The 14,031-nt window shown below is 34.9% G+C and overlaps 1 protein-coding gene across 2 annotated transcripts in view; it reads right to left on the bottom strand.

Moving 5' to 3' along the window:
• AFG1L (AFG1 like ATPase) overlaps positions 1 to 14,031 on the bottom strand; it is a 232,887-nt gene that overhangs the window by 135,112 nt on the left and 83,744 nt on the right. For both annotated transcript variants that reach the window (XM_060115134.1, XM_060115133.1), the window contains exons 4-6: positions 13,097 to 13,198; positions 11,820 to 11,950; positions 195 to 294 (exon numbers count right to left, since the gene is read on the bottom strand). In XM_060115134.1, coding sequence (XP_059971117.1) covers positions 195 to 294; positions 11,820 to 11,950; positions 13,097 to 13,198 — 333 coding nt within the window. The remainder of the gene's footprint in view (positions 1 to 194; positions 295 to 11,819; positions 11,951 to 13,096; positions 13,199 to 14,031) is intronic.

Consider the following 14,031-nt stretch of genomic DNA (forward strand, 5'->3'; position numbering starts at 1 on the left):
ATTTAGGAAAGATTTTTCAAATATTATACAAATACCGACTGATTTTTCAGATTAAGTTAGTTATAAAACTTAGGATAAAGCAAAGTAATCAGATTTATTAACACAATAAAATGAGTCCAAAATTGTGAATTTTTAAAAGCTTGTTCGTTTCTACCTAATTGGATAAGACGCTACAGCACAGTGTTTGTTTTTACCTTCCGGTGGCCTGTTGGATGTTGCCACAACGACGACCCCGTTTTTGAACAGATTTTCAAAAAGCTGTTTCAGAATCATGGCATCAGCAATGTCAGTGACCTATGGACAGCAATACATTTGTTTTATTTTAATTTCACTTCTGCTCTAAAAAATTTGCTAATGGCTCATCCTTTTTTTTTTAAAGATAGAAGTGAATTCCAAGAGAAAAATTCTAATTATCTTGAAGAAAAGAGTAGATAATTAAAAGCATGAAAGGCTGCAGTCTTTAAACTTGACTCTTCTTTTTTGCAAGCCTAATATTTCTATGCAAATTATCAAATGATTCTGTTAATTTATTTTATAGAACTACAGGTGGAAAGCACAGATAATTGTCCTAAACATCTAGGAAGTCTAACTAATTAGAACTAACATGACTAACTCCCCCCTCCTACTCCCATCACAGCCTCCCTCTCCGAATAAAGAAGAGAGAGAAAAAAAGAAAAAAAAAAAAAATACACAGGCTATTTGAGATTTCTAATACCTTTCTGGCAAAGGTCCCTGAAAAGGTGACTTTAAATGGTCATGGGACTTTAGAAATAAGGACAAGTAGCCAGTGAGACATAATCAGCTGCTGTTGAAAATAGAATGATATGACATAGATACTATTGTGCAATTGTTGCACAAAACAATTCAACAGATGGCCCATCACAAAAATAAGCAATTTCATTGTTCTTTTTAAGTGCCTTCTATTACTGTCCATGAATAATCAAAAGGCACTGCAGTCACTTCCAGCACAGCCAGCCTCTGCTAACCTTCCCAAACACAAATATTCCTTCTACCAAAAAAAAAAAAAAACCTTACAAGAATGGTTAACACAGTGCTTTAAAAAAAAAAAAAAGCTTCTGACAAAACCAGAAATGCATAATGCAGATAAAGCTATTTCATCTAAGTTACAGAGATACACATAACCACTGATCTTTTCTAAAATTATTTTTAAAAATCCACAATTAGCAAGTAAGCTTAATGGTAACTTTTTGAAAAGCTTTTTAAAATCCCCGAAAATAGAGAGAGGCTCAAGAGGGAGGGGATATGGGGATATATGTATGCATATAGCTGATTCACTTTGTTGTACAGCAGAAACTAACACAACATTGTAAAGCATTTATATTCCAATAGAGATGTGAAAAAAAAATTAAAATAAAAATTTAAAAAAGAGTTCCTGGAAAAAAAATCCCCAAAAATACAGAAATTAAGGAGGGTATGAAGTTGACTTCAAAAAATAAATATATAGTGAAGATTGATGTTAATCATTGCACCTTCCCCTAAGAATATAATAACATGGGTTTTAGATACTCCCAATATAAAAATGCTTTGATCTTCCTTTAACAGCACATTTAAGATAATCTCAATAAAACTTATTTTATATTCACAAAATATATCACACAATATATATCACATTGTTATTTTTAAACCATGTTAAAGTACATAGAAACTAGTGGAATTCTTTCAAATTAGATGATAATACTAAAAGTTGCCAACTAAATGGTTATAACACTATGAACAACAACAACCTGGGTGACAGAGGTCTAAATCACTTTTCTCTTTCAGCTGATATCTTACTCAGAAGTTTAATTATTTCCTTTCCACCTGAACCAAACCAAACCAAACCAGGATATGGGAATGTGCAGATCTTTTTTTTTTTTTTTTTTTTTTTTTTTTTGCTGTTTCAGGCTATAACTTTAAAACATTAACTAAAAAACTACTGAAGATTCCTTAAATTAAAAAGACTTCAGGAACTTACAAAGTGGTGATTAAAATGAAAAGGAAAGTGGTACTGATATTATTTAATTTGGAGCTTAGGATCACTGTCAAATTTTGCTTCCGCCAAAACACTCACAGAGAAGGCCCTTTTCAAATGCTTAAACACCAGTGGCATTTCTGATGAGAGGACAGAACAAGCTTGCAAATTTTAGAAGCAACTGCACTTTTAAATTGGATTCCCAATGCACTGACTTTTAAAAAGAATGATATCAATTAAAATCACCCAATTTTAGAGAATAAAAATGATCATTTGACTATCTCGCTGAGGTTCTTGAAAAAAATAAAAATAGCTTTTGTGCCCTAAGGTTCAGAAAAGTGAAGGGATGTTTAGCTTATAACACTGTACAAACGTTTAAACTGAAAGTTGAAGAAAGCAAATAAGGACTTGTGGGTGAATTATAATTTGTTGTTTTTGTATTACAGAATGTTTTTGCTCTAGCAGAGTAAATTAACTTGGAGAAGCTATGGCTAATTAATAAAGCAGGAGTCACTTGGTGTAGCCGAGTGCCAATGTATACTCTTTTGATCTTGTCCCTGCACTTGTTCAGCTTTGCTGGGGAACAGCAATTTTACAGTATAAGTGAACAGAAGACAATTGGCCACACATTCTTGAAGAGCGAGCTTTTTCAGCACCCAGCATTTCATTACCACCAGGAACAAAAGAGAAGGCTACAGATTACCACTAAGGGTAGTCTGCTAATACAGAGAGTGGAGACATTTCATTAGCATTAAAGAGAGAAGATTTTTTATGACCTAGAGTTGCTTTCCATTATGACTCACTTAAGGAAAAAAAGGAAAAAAAAAATCTAACTGTTAATTTACATGTGTAAGTGCTTGAGTCTCAGTCATCCACTGATTGGTACAGTGCCATGTAATGAGTGACAAACATAAGCATGCATTATTAGTAATTAGTATTAGCACAGAAATAAGCATCTATTTTTATTAGCAGTTTTTAATAGCTTTCCTGTTTTATAAAAACGGTCAAAACTATTTTTTAAATGATATTGATAGCTTACAGAGGAGAATTTTGAATGATATTCTGCTCATCAGAATTCTTTTTTTCTTTGGGGGGGGCAATATTAGTAAAACATCTATCTAGTGTCCCTAAAAAGAGACATGAAAAAATAACATTTTTAAAAAATTTGTTCTCCTTCAGTATTCTGATTATCTTCAGAATCACAAATGGTTTAATAAGAAATGTTAATATTCAAAGAGAATATAATGAAGACCCTAAAGGAAACTTTATTCTTTTATTTCAGTAATTAAAACACATAAAAACATCCTATCTACAAATTTCTCAAACAAGATAAGAATACTGCATCTATCACATGTAAAACTGAAATGCTACACTTAGTAAAGATGACCAAGCTAATGAGGAATACCTTCTGCAAATGTAATCCGAATGCTACGAAAACATAATCTTAAAAATGCCCTAAATTCAAGAGAAAAGACTATATTCTTGTTTTTAAGCAGCAACAATTCCCATTCATCCCCCTAGTAAAATAAATATTATACTAATTAACACCACCTAATGGCCAATAATAACTAGTTAAAAATCAAGACCACTAATAGGATTCAATTTGAAAAGTGAAGTGGTGATTGCAGACATACTGTCGTTAAGATTAAAGTGCCTAAAAAATTATTTGCTAGTAAATCAGCAATGTATCGTACTAGGCTTAATAGGCTTAAGGATAATTTTTAGGTTCCATCATTAAAACACCTACTAAAAGCCCACCCAGTTCTAGGTCTGTATATTTAAACACATAATAGAAGACATAGCAAAGAGAACACATAACATAGCTTTTACTACTAGTGAATAAGAGCACTGATGATGGATTCAAACGTAGTTACCAGCTGTATGATCTTGGAAAAGTCACTTAACCTCTCTGACCTTTAATTCCCTCATCAATCCAATAAAGGCAATAATAATAACTACTCTGCAAAATCGTTACGATACATACAGTAAATCCTCAAGAAATGTTAATTATGACTGTTACCTATATATGTTACGTATGCTAGGTTAAGTCCATATTATTTACATATAGCTATACAGAATGTTAGCTGTAGATGGAATAATACATAGCATAGTACAGTAGTTAGGAACACAGAAAGCACTCAGTAAACAGTAGGTAATATTATTACAGAATATACTAATAGATAAAATAAAAGCTTTCTAATAAATAAACGGGCATTGAATCAAACAGTTCATAAAAGATGGATATTAACAGTAAGCAAATAGATACGAAAAAAATCAACAACAATATTACTCAAAGAAATATACATTAAAACAATGAGATCCCATTTTTCACCAATTAAATTAGACAAAAATGTGAAGATAATTTAGAATGTTGACAGGAAAAAATGCAGGTTGTTATGTATAAGGGAAGTGGGACTTAGTTGGGGGACTACTTCAATAGTTATCATTTGGTACTAAGATTTATTCATTCATCCGTTCACTCATTATTATTGTTCATTAATTCATTCTCAAGCACTGTTCTAGACATTTCAGATACGTCAATTAGCAAAACAAAGATTCCTGCCTTCAAGTTTACATTCCTGTAGAGAAATAATGATAATAAGCAATAAACACAATAAATAAGTAAATATATGTCAGAAGGCAATATATGTTACGAAAAAAAAGGAGGGTAAGGGGTTATTAGAAGAGTGGGGGTCAATGGCAAATTGCAATTTTAAACAGGGTATAGGCCTTGTTAAGGAAGTAACTGAGCAAAGATATGAAGAAGTAAGAGAATTATCCTGATGGACATGTTGGGGAGGTTATTCCATGCAGAAAGTGCAAAGGCTTGGCTTATTTGTTCTAAATTGTACAGATGTTGGGGGTCAGAGTGCTGGTACAGCAATATTCTGGGGTATCATTTTACCCTTTTGATTTTTAGAAAAGGGGGACAAGTAGAGATCTGGACTTGCAATTAATCCAGTTTTGATGTGCTAGAGGAGCTTCTCTAAGACCAGTGAAAGATAGTCCAGGATACTGAAACTAGGAAATCTAGGCTCTGCTCAGTGATCTCTCTGCCCTTAGGGGACACATTCTTGCCCTTAGATTCTCGCTTTCCCTGGCTCTTCTCCACAAAGGGTATATGCAAATATTGGTCTTTTCTTGTATGCAGTGGTAAGCTCCAAGGTTCAAGTTTGGTACTTCAGGGGAAACAAAACAGCAAGATTATTAACATTTTTCATTCTAGGACATTTAGGCCAACTTTGCTCAAGGGAAGAGGGTCAACTCTAACATACTAGAACACTACACTGAAATTTGTGAGCAAATAAAAGCAATCAATTTGTTTTTCAGTCTTGTTCTGTTGTCTCTGTGCATATTTTCTTCACCGCCCTTCTGAGAAAGAAGCATTTGGTATAACACCCACTATTAACTACGGTTCCCTAATCTATGAAGAAAATAGGATTGGAAAAAGTAGGGAGCATTGAGTGAATCTGAAAGTATAGGAGATAATGTTAGAGAGGAAGCAGGGGGGTTTGAGCAAGGGTAATGACACCATCTTATATAGCATAATATATCCCACCTTCAGGTTTAAGCCCTTTTAAGTTGGGTTTTCTGTTACCTGCAGCCAAAAGCATCCTAGTAGATACCTCATCTCTTTGCTTTTCTTGGGCTTTGGTTCATCAGGCAAACCTCCTTCCATTAGAGGTAACAGATTTTATATTAAGGAAGGTGAGATTTCCTGACAGTACTCCTATTTATTCTATCTTTTCTAGATCATAGGGATATCCTTCTTTACACAGAAGATAAGAGCAAAACATGAATTGAATACTTCCTTTCTCATCAAGACTCTTTGCAAGCAACAGGCACAGGAGATTCAGCTAAACATAAGGGGTTTATACTTGAGACCTCAGGATGGAACAGCACTGAAAGCACCTCCTGGAAACAGGAACTGGAGATTGGCATGAAATTACAGGTAGGTCTGCAGCTGTCTAGGGAGCACCCTGGTATTCCTCCCCCTAATGTGATTCAGCTACTTCCTATGTCTCTTTGTTCCTGTCTCATTACTAAGTGGGCACTTCCCTCTGCATCTTTTAGTTCAAGTACATGAGAAAAAGTATATGACTGGCTCAACCCCCAGGCCACACCACACAAGTCCAAGGTTGTTGGCAAGCTTGTGGACTGGCTACTCATAGATCAGATGTCCAGACACGATCCACTTGACTGTGGGACAGATAGGATTCTGTAGTATGGAATAAGGTCTTTAAGACAACTGGGATGAATGAGTAAGTGAATGAATGAATATCAAACCAACTCTGGATAAGGCAGGAGATGACAAACAGAGACATCACATCCACTTTCTTCTCTTCGTTAGCAAGAAACATTTTATAAGTAAGGGGTCTGTCTCCCTCTTGATCTCCCTTACACATCCTTAATATATAATTTGAAAAATCCTTTTTGTTGCCTTACATTTCTTTTACAAGATTTGGTTCATCCTGATAGATAGTTGCTTTTGTTTCCTTCTTCCCAACCATGTATCAATCTTCTAAAATCTGAACTCAATGGAGAATGCCCAGAGCAACCAGACAGGTTTCTATTAGGACCTCACTATCAGGGTGGCATTATGACTTTCATGGGCCCTTTAACCTTCAGAAGCCCCTTCCTCAATTAAAAAAAATTTTACTTAAAAAAATATATATAAATATACATATATACATAAATTATATTTTATAACAGTGTTGGTATAAGACAAATATAGTACAGATGCAGACAGATACAGGCTGAATTCATTATTGACATATTCATTTCTTCTTCAAATTTTAAAAGAATTTAAATTAAAATATTTTCATGGGCCCCTAAAACTACCATGGACCCTCAGCACCATACCTATTGTGCCTAATGGGTAATTTGGCCCTGCTTGCCATAAATCTTCTCAGGATCTGCATTGCACAACAATACTTTTATCTTTTTCTAATCTTCTTAAACAGTCTTGCCAATGGTCCTCATGTCACAGAAACATGCCAATATTTCTCAGAATGTTTTAAAATTTACATTTTTTAATTTAAGGGTAATGAGTTTTACCTGATACCTAAGAAATTCTGATGCCTTTATATTCCTCATATACATGATGGAAATAATAATAACTATTTAATAGAATTAAATGAAGTAAGGATGTAAAAACACTTTGTAAACCATGAATTACTTTACAAAGGTTGGGTATTAATATACTTTTAAAATTTTAATTTCAATCCCTTAATCAAAAATTTAACTGTGATGGATGAAGGAACAAGATAAAACCCCAGAAAAACAACTAAATGAAGTGGAGATAGGCAACCTTCCAGAAAAATGATAGTGAAGATGATCCAGGACCTTGGGAAAAGAATGGAGGCAAAGATCGAGAAGATGCAAGAAATGTTTAACAAAGACCTAGGAGAATTAAAGAACAAACACCTAGAAGAAATAAAGAACAAACAAACAGAAGTGAACAATACAATAACTGAAATGAAAAATACACTAGAAGGAATCAATAGCAGAATAACTGAGGCAGAAGAACGGATAAGTGACCTGGAAGACAGAATGGTGGAATTCACTGCCACGGAACAGAATAAAGAAAAAAGAATGAAAAGAAATGAAGACAGTCTAACAGACCTCTGGGACAACATTAAACACAACAACATTCGCATTATAGGAGTCCCAGAAGGAGAAGAGAGAGAGAAAGTACCCAAGAAAATATTTGAAGAGATTATGGTCGAAAACTTCCCTAACATGGAAAAGAAAATAGCCACCCAAGTTCAGGAAGCGCAGAGAGTTTCAGCCAGGATAAACCCAAGGAGAAACATGCCAAGACACATACTAATCAAATTGGCAAAAATTAAAGGCAAGGAAAAATTATTGAAAGCAACAAGGGAAAAACGACAAATAACATACAAGGGAACTCCCATAAGGTTAACAACTGATTTCTCAGTAGAAACTCTACAAGCCAGAAGGGAGTGGCATGATATATTTAAAGTGATGAAAGGGAAGAACCTACAACCAAGATTACTCTATCCGGCAAGGATCTCATTTAGATTTGACGGAGAAATCAAAAGTTTTACAGACAAGCAAAAGCTAAGAGATTTCAGCACCATCAAACCAGCTCTACAACAAATGCTAAAGGAACATCTCTAAGTGGGAAACATAACAGAAGAAAAGAACCTATAAAAACAAACCCATAATAATTAAGAAAATGGTAACAGAAACATACATATCGATAATTACCTTAAATGTGAATGGATTAAATGCTCCAACCAAAAGACAGGCTTGCTGAATGGATACAAAAACAAGAGCCCTATATATGCTATCTACAAGAGACCAATTTCAGACCTAGGGACACATACAGACTGAAAGTGAGGGGATAGAAAAAGATATTCCATGCAAATGGAAATCAAAAGAAAGCTGAAGTAGCAATACTCATATCAGATAAAATAGACTTTAAAATAAAGAATGTTACAAGAGACAAGGAAGGACACTACATAATGATCAAGGGATCAATCCAAGAAGAAGATATAACAGTTATAAATATATATGTACCCAACATAGGAGCACCTCAATACATAAGGCAACTGCTAACAGCTATAAAAGAGGAAATCGACAGTAACACAATTAATAGTGGGGGACTTTAACACCTCACTTATACCAATGGACAGATCATCCAAACAGAAAATTAATAAGGAAACACAAGCTTTAAATGACACAACAGACCAGATAGATTTAATTGACATTTATAGGACATTCCATCCAAAAACAGCAGATTACACTTTCTTCTCAAGTGCGCACGGAACATTCTCCAGGATAGATCACATCTTGGGTTACAAATCAAGCCTCAATAAATTTAAGAAAATTGAAATCATATCAAGCATCTTTTCTGACCACAACACTATGAGACTAGGTATCAATTACAGGGGGAAAAAATGTAAAAAACACAAACACATGCAAGCTAAACAATACATTACTAAATAACCACGAGATCACTGAAGAAATCAAAAAATACCTAGAGACAAATGACAACGAAAACACGATGATCCAAAACCTATGGGATGCAGCAAAAACAGTCCTAAGAGGGAAGTTTATAGCAATACAAGCTTACCTCAAGAAACAAGAAAAATCTCAAATAAACAATTTACCCTTACACCTAAAGGAACTAAAGAAAGAAGAACAAACAAAACCCAAAGTTAGTAGAAGGAAAGAAAACATAAAGATCAGAGCAGAAATAAATGAAATAGAAACAAAGAAAACAATAGCAAAGATCAATAAAACTAAAAGCTGGTTCTTTGAGAAGATAAACAAAATTGATAAACCATTAGCCAGACTCATCAACAAAAAGAGAGGACTCAAATCAATAAAATTAGAAATGAAAAAGGAGAAGTTACAACAGACACCACAGAAATACAAAGCATCATAAGAGACTACTACAGGCAACTCTATGCCAATAAAATGGACAACTTGGAAGAAATGGACAAATGCTTAGAAAGGTATAACCTTCCAAGACTGAACCAGGAAGAAATAGAAAATAGGAACAGACCAATCATAAGTAATGAAATTGAAACTGTGATTAAAACTCTTCCAACAAACAAAAGTCCAGGACCAGATAACTTCACAGGTGAATTCTATCAAACATTTAGAGAAGAGCTAACACCCATCCTTCTCAAACTCTTCCAAAAAATTGCAGAGGAAGGAATACTCCCAAACTCATTCTGTGAGGCCACCATCACCCTGATACCAAAACCAGACAAAGATACTACAAAAAAAGAAAATTACAGACAATATCACTGATGAATACAGATGCAAAAATCCTCAACAAAACACTAGCAAACAGAATCAAACAACACATTAAAAGGATCATACACCATGTTCAAGTGGAATTTATCCCAGGGATGCAAGGATTCTTCAATATACGCAAATCAATGTGATACACCATATTAACAAATTGAAGAATAAAAACCATATGAAAAAAAAATTAACTGTGACAAATACCTGATAACTGTGGCAAAAGGAGAAGGTACTGAGTCATGTATAAGTTTATCTTGCTTTAAAAAGTTGACACAATACAAGTAACATATAGAAATAGTGCTTTGTTCACATCACTTGTTTCCCTGTTTCAATAAAACTTCTGTTTCTAAAATGGAAAAAAAAATTTAACTGTGTCGATTCAATTTTGTTTAGAGATATTTTGGTTAAAAGACTCATAATGAGAAACCAAGAGAAATGGCCTTCACTGATTCAACACTTACTTTTGTTGTTGAAGTCCACATAACTGCGAACTTGGTGCTATTTTTAGAACTAAATGAGGCCCTTCTCTTTCTGCAGTACACCAGTGTACTTAGTGTACCTTCAGAGTAGCAGAGGAACATCTCTTTTCCATAGGCCTTTCTTTTGAAGACCTTTGTAGTTCTACAATACAAAGTGCGAATGCCAGGATGTCTGAATATGATTGAAGGGAGAAAGAAATAAAAATTCCTCCTCCCCAGATGGTTCAGTATAACACCATTCCTGGTAAAAATTCTCCTTTCTCCTCTATCATAAATCGAGACCACTGTTAGCTATGAGTATTGAGTTGCTAGAGGAGACCTACATGCCTCATTTGGGATAAAGGCATCCTGGCCACATCATCTTCCCACTAACCCAGGTTTTTAAGCACAGAAGAACAGGAGATAACTCACTACCAATTTAAATGCATAATTTCAGAGAATCTTAAAACTGGAAGAAACTTTAAAATTCAACTAGGGCAACTTCCTCACTTCATTACTAATACACTGTGAGGCTTAGATGAGACGTATGAATCACTCAGGGCCTGCCTCAGGGTAGGCATACAACAAATATTAGTCTGCTACTCCTGAAAGTTCTCTGGGCCTTTCTAGGCAACGAGACAGGAGTTTCTGCACTCAGCCCCAGAAATATTTATTCAAAAGCTTTGGGTGTGATGCCCTGTTTTTAAGCTTATATTCAGTCCTTGTGGATTTTTCTATTTTCATTCCAATAATCAATTGCTCTTATGCTAAGCATCTGAGAAAAACCAACTATTACATTTCATAACTACTAAAAAGAGCAGTCAAATAAAGAGAAAGTAATTCTTAACCCAGAGTATCTTCTATTATTATTATTGTTACTGTTATATTATTAATTACTACTATTATAACACTGGGCATGACATAGGATACAGAATAAGCATAAGACATGGTGTTTGCTTTGATGCGTTGTTCTCATAAGAAATAAAGATCAGGAGATAATGTACTACCAATTTAAATGCACAATTTTGAATCCTAAAACTAGAATAAACTTTAAAATTTCAACTAGGGGGGAAAAAGAAATTTCAACTAGGGCGATTCTCTTCCTTCATCACAGATAAGTGGTGAAGCTTAAATGACATGTGTGAATCACCTGTTTCTTTTAAATAACACTTTTACAAAACAGTCAAACATCTTTAAAGACATTATTTTGTAATAATTATATTATCTCCATCGTGGTGTAGGGGAAATGTGAATCCATTGACTAGAAAATAGGGGTAGGCAAACTTCCTAAAAAAAGGCAGAATAGTAAATATTTTAGGCTTTGCAAGCCATATACGGTGTGTTACATTTTCTTTTTCTTTTTTTAATGACCTTTTACAAATATAAAAATCTTCCTCTTCTCACTGGCCATACAAAAGCAGATGGGCCAGATTTGCCCTGTGCAAGCTGTGGTTTGCCGACCCCTGGACTAGATAATAAAATTAAAGTCATAAGAGATAATGTATTAAATCAATTTATAAAACTGATAAAATCAGGAATAGAATTTAAATACTCATACTTCCTTCAGTATACCATTCTACATCTATGAAACATCTCTACCTTACCTGAAATTCATCGAAACATAAGAGACATGCTTCTTCACTGATTTCTTCAGCTATAGGAGCTATTGGATCGTATGATTTAGCCATGAATCCTGGTTTCCTTTTTGGTAAACTCTGTTTAAGGCGGTGTATTCCTTAAATGGATGAAGTTAAACACAAATCAAATATTGTATTAACAGTACATTTTAGATAACTAAAACATATTTTTAAAATCTCTAAATGAAACATAGTGTGAACATAAAAATGAAGTTTAAATTTCACATACAAACAAATATGACTATTGACGTTGGTTGCAGTTTCTCTACCTCAAATAAGTTGTTCACATATTACTATATTCCCATGGTTGTAAGGACACTTTGTGGTCATTCCATCTCCACTCTTTAATCACTTCAGAGATGACAAAGTGATAGAATAGATGATTAGATTGTGACTGATGGATCAACACACGGATCTTAGCCCTGAGGATTTCAGAGATGCAGGCAAAGGAGGTGATCCTGCCCTCTATGTCTAGCATATCTAATCAGGATGTTCCCTTGTTTCCAGCCAGTCCCACTTCGTTCACTCTATGTTACTAAATGCTGAAAGTATTCTAAGAAAAGTACAATATTCCTGCTCTGAGATGGTTACAGTATAGCTAGTAAACAAACAATGCAAGGATGAAATAACATACCCTTGACAAAGAAATAAAGCATACATACAAGAACAAACTGAATGCCTACATGCTAAGGTGACACAGAGGAAAAGGCCTAATCAAGAATAACTTTGTGGGGCTTCCCTGGTGGCGCAGTGGTTGAGAGTCCGCCTGCCGATGCAGGGCACACGGGTTCGTGCCCCGGACCGGGAAGATCCCACATGCCGCAGAGTGGCTGGGCCCGTGAGCCATGGCAGCTGAGCCTGCGCGTCCGGAGCCTGTGCTCCACAGCGGGAGAGGCCACAGCAGTGAGAGGCCCACGTACCGCCAAAAAAAAAAAAAAAAAAAGAATAACTTTGTGAAACAAGTGAGGCTTAAACATTTCTTATTGATCCTTAGTAGAAAGAGAAAATGCCTGACCTTCATAGAGTAACCTCTGTTCTCTGATTTGGAAGTAATGAATTTGTCTCTAGGACCAACTCTGGACACATTACTAATTGCTTCAATATAGCACAAAACAAATGAAACCAAATAAAATCTTACTTTTAGCAAAAATCTAATTTTTTAAAAGATTAAGAACTTTAAGGTGAGGAAAATTATTTTGTAATGTTTGTCCATTTAAATCACTTCTTTCAGATCATTAACTTACTTTTGTGAACATCTAGCATGAAACCATGAAAATGAACCCGTTTTTTCCTCTTCATTTCCACATAAGCATAAAACATGTCCATCACCATTGTTTTCCCTGTACCTTAAAAAAAAAAAAAAACCTATTAAACAGTATGTACTGATTGCTCTAATGATTGTTCATTCACTTTGGGATAATGAAACCACACTCTGCTACTGGAAAGCTTAAGACTATGTTAACTTTTTTAAAAGCAGTGTTTATTTCTTATGCTAAACTACCTAAAAATAAAATGTTGATATTATTCTTTTCTGTTAAAATCCTGTTTTTAGGAAATACAACATTTAGTTAGCACTCCAGGGACTATTTCCTCCAGAGAACTATGCTTTTAAACTGGCAAGATTTACAGATTATTCATTCTTCAGTTTCTCTTCCAAAAGGCACAGTATAAATAAAATAACTTTAATTAATTAATTATTTATTGGGCCATTACAAAGGATGAGGAACTGTCTTAGGCACTATAGGAAAATTTACCAGTGAAAAATAAGAAAATACAGATTAGCACCTAACATAAACACTGAAAATAAATAATAGATGTTAGAGCTGGAGAATTGCCAATTATATAACACTTTAAAAAAATTTATTTATTTGTTTATTTATTTTTGGCTGCATTGGGTCTTCGTTGCTGAGTGCAGGCTTTCTCCAGTTGCGGGGAGCGGGGGCTACTCTTCCTGGCAGTGCGCAGGCTTCTCATTGTGGTGGCTTCTCTTGTCGTGGAGCACAGGCTCTAGGTGCATGGGCTTCAGTAGTTGTGGCACACGGGCTCAGTAGTTGTGGCTCGCAGGCTCTAGAGTGCAGGCTCAGTAGTTGTGGTGCATGGGCTTAGTTGCTCCATGGCTTGTGGGATCTTCCCCCACCAGGGCTCAAACCTGTGTCACCTGCACTGGCAGGGGGATTCT

Source organism: Mesoplodon densirostris, chromosome 12 (genome assembly GCF_025265405.1).
Source record: "Mesoplodon densirostris isolate mMesDen1 chromosome 12, mMesDen1 primary haplotype, whole genome shotgun sequence".
Classification (NCBI taxonomy): Eukaryota; Metazoa; Chordata; class Mammalia; order Artiodactyla; family Ziphiidae; genus Mesoplodon; species Mesoplodon densirostris.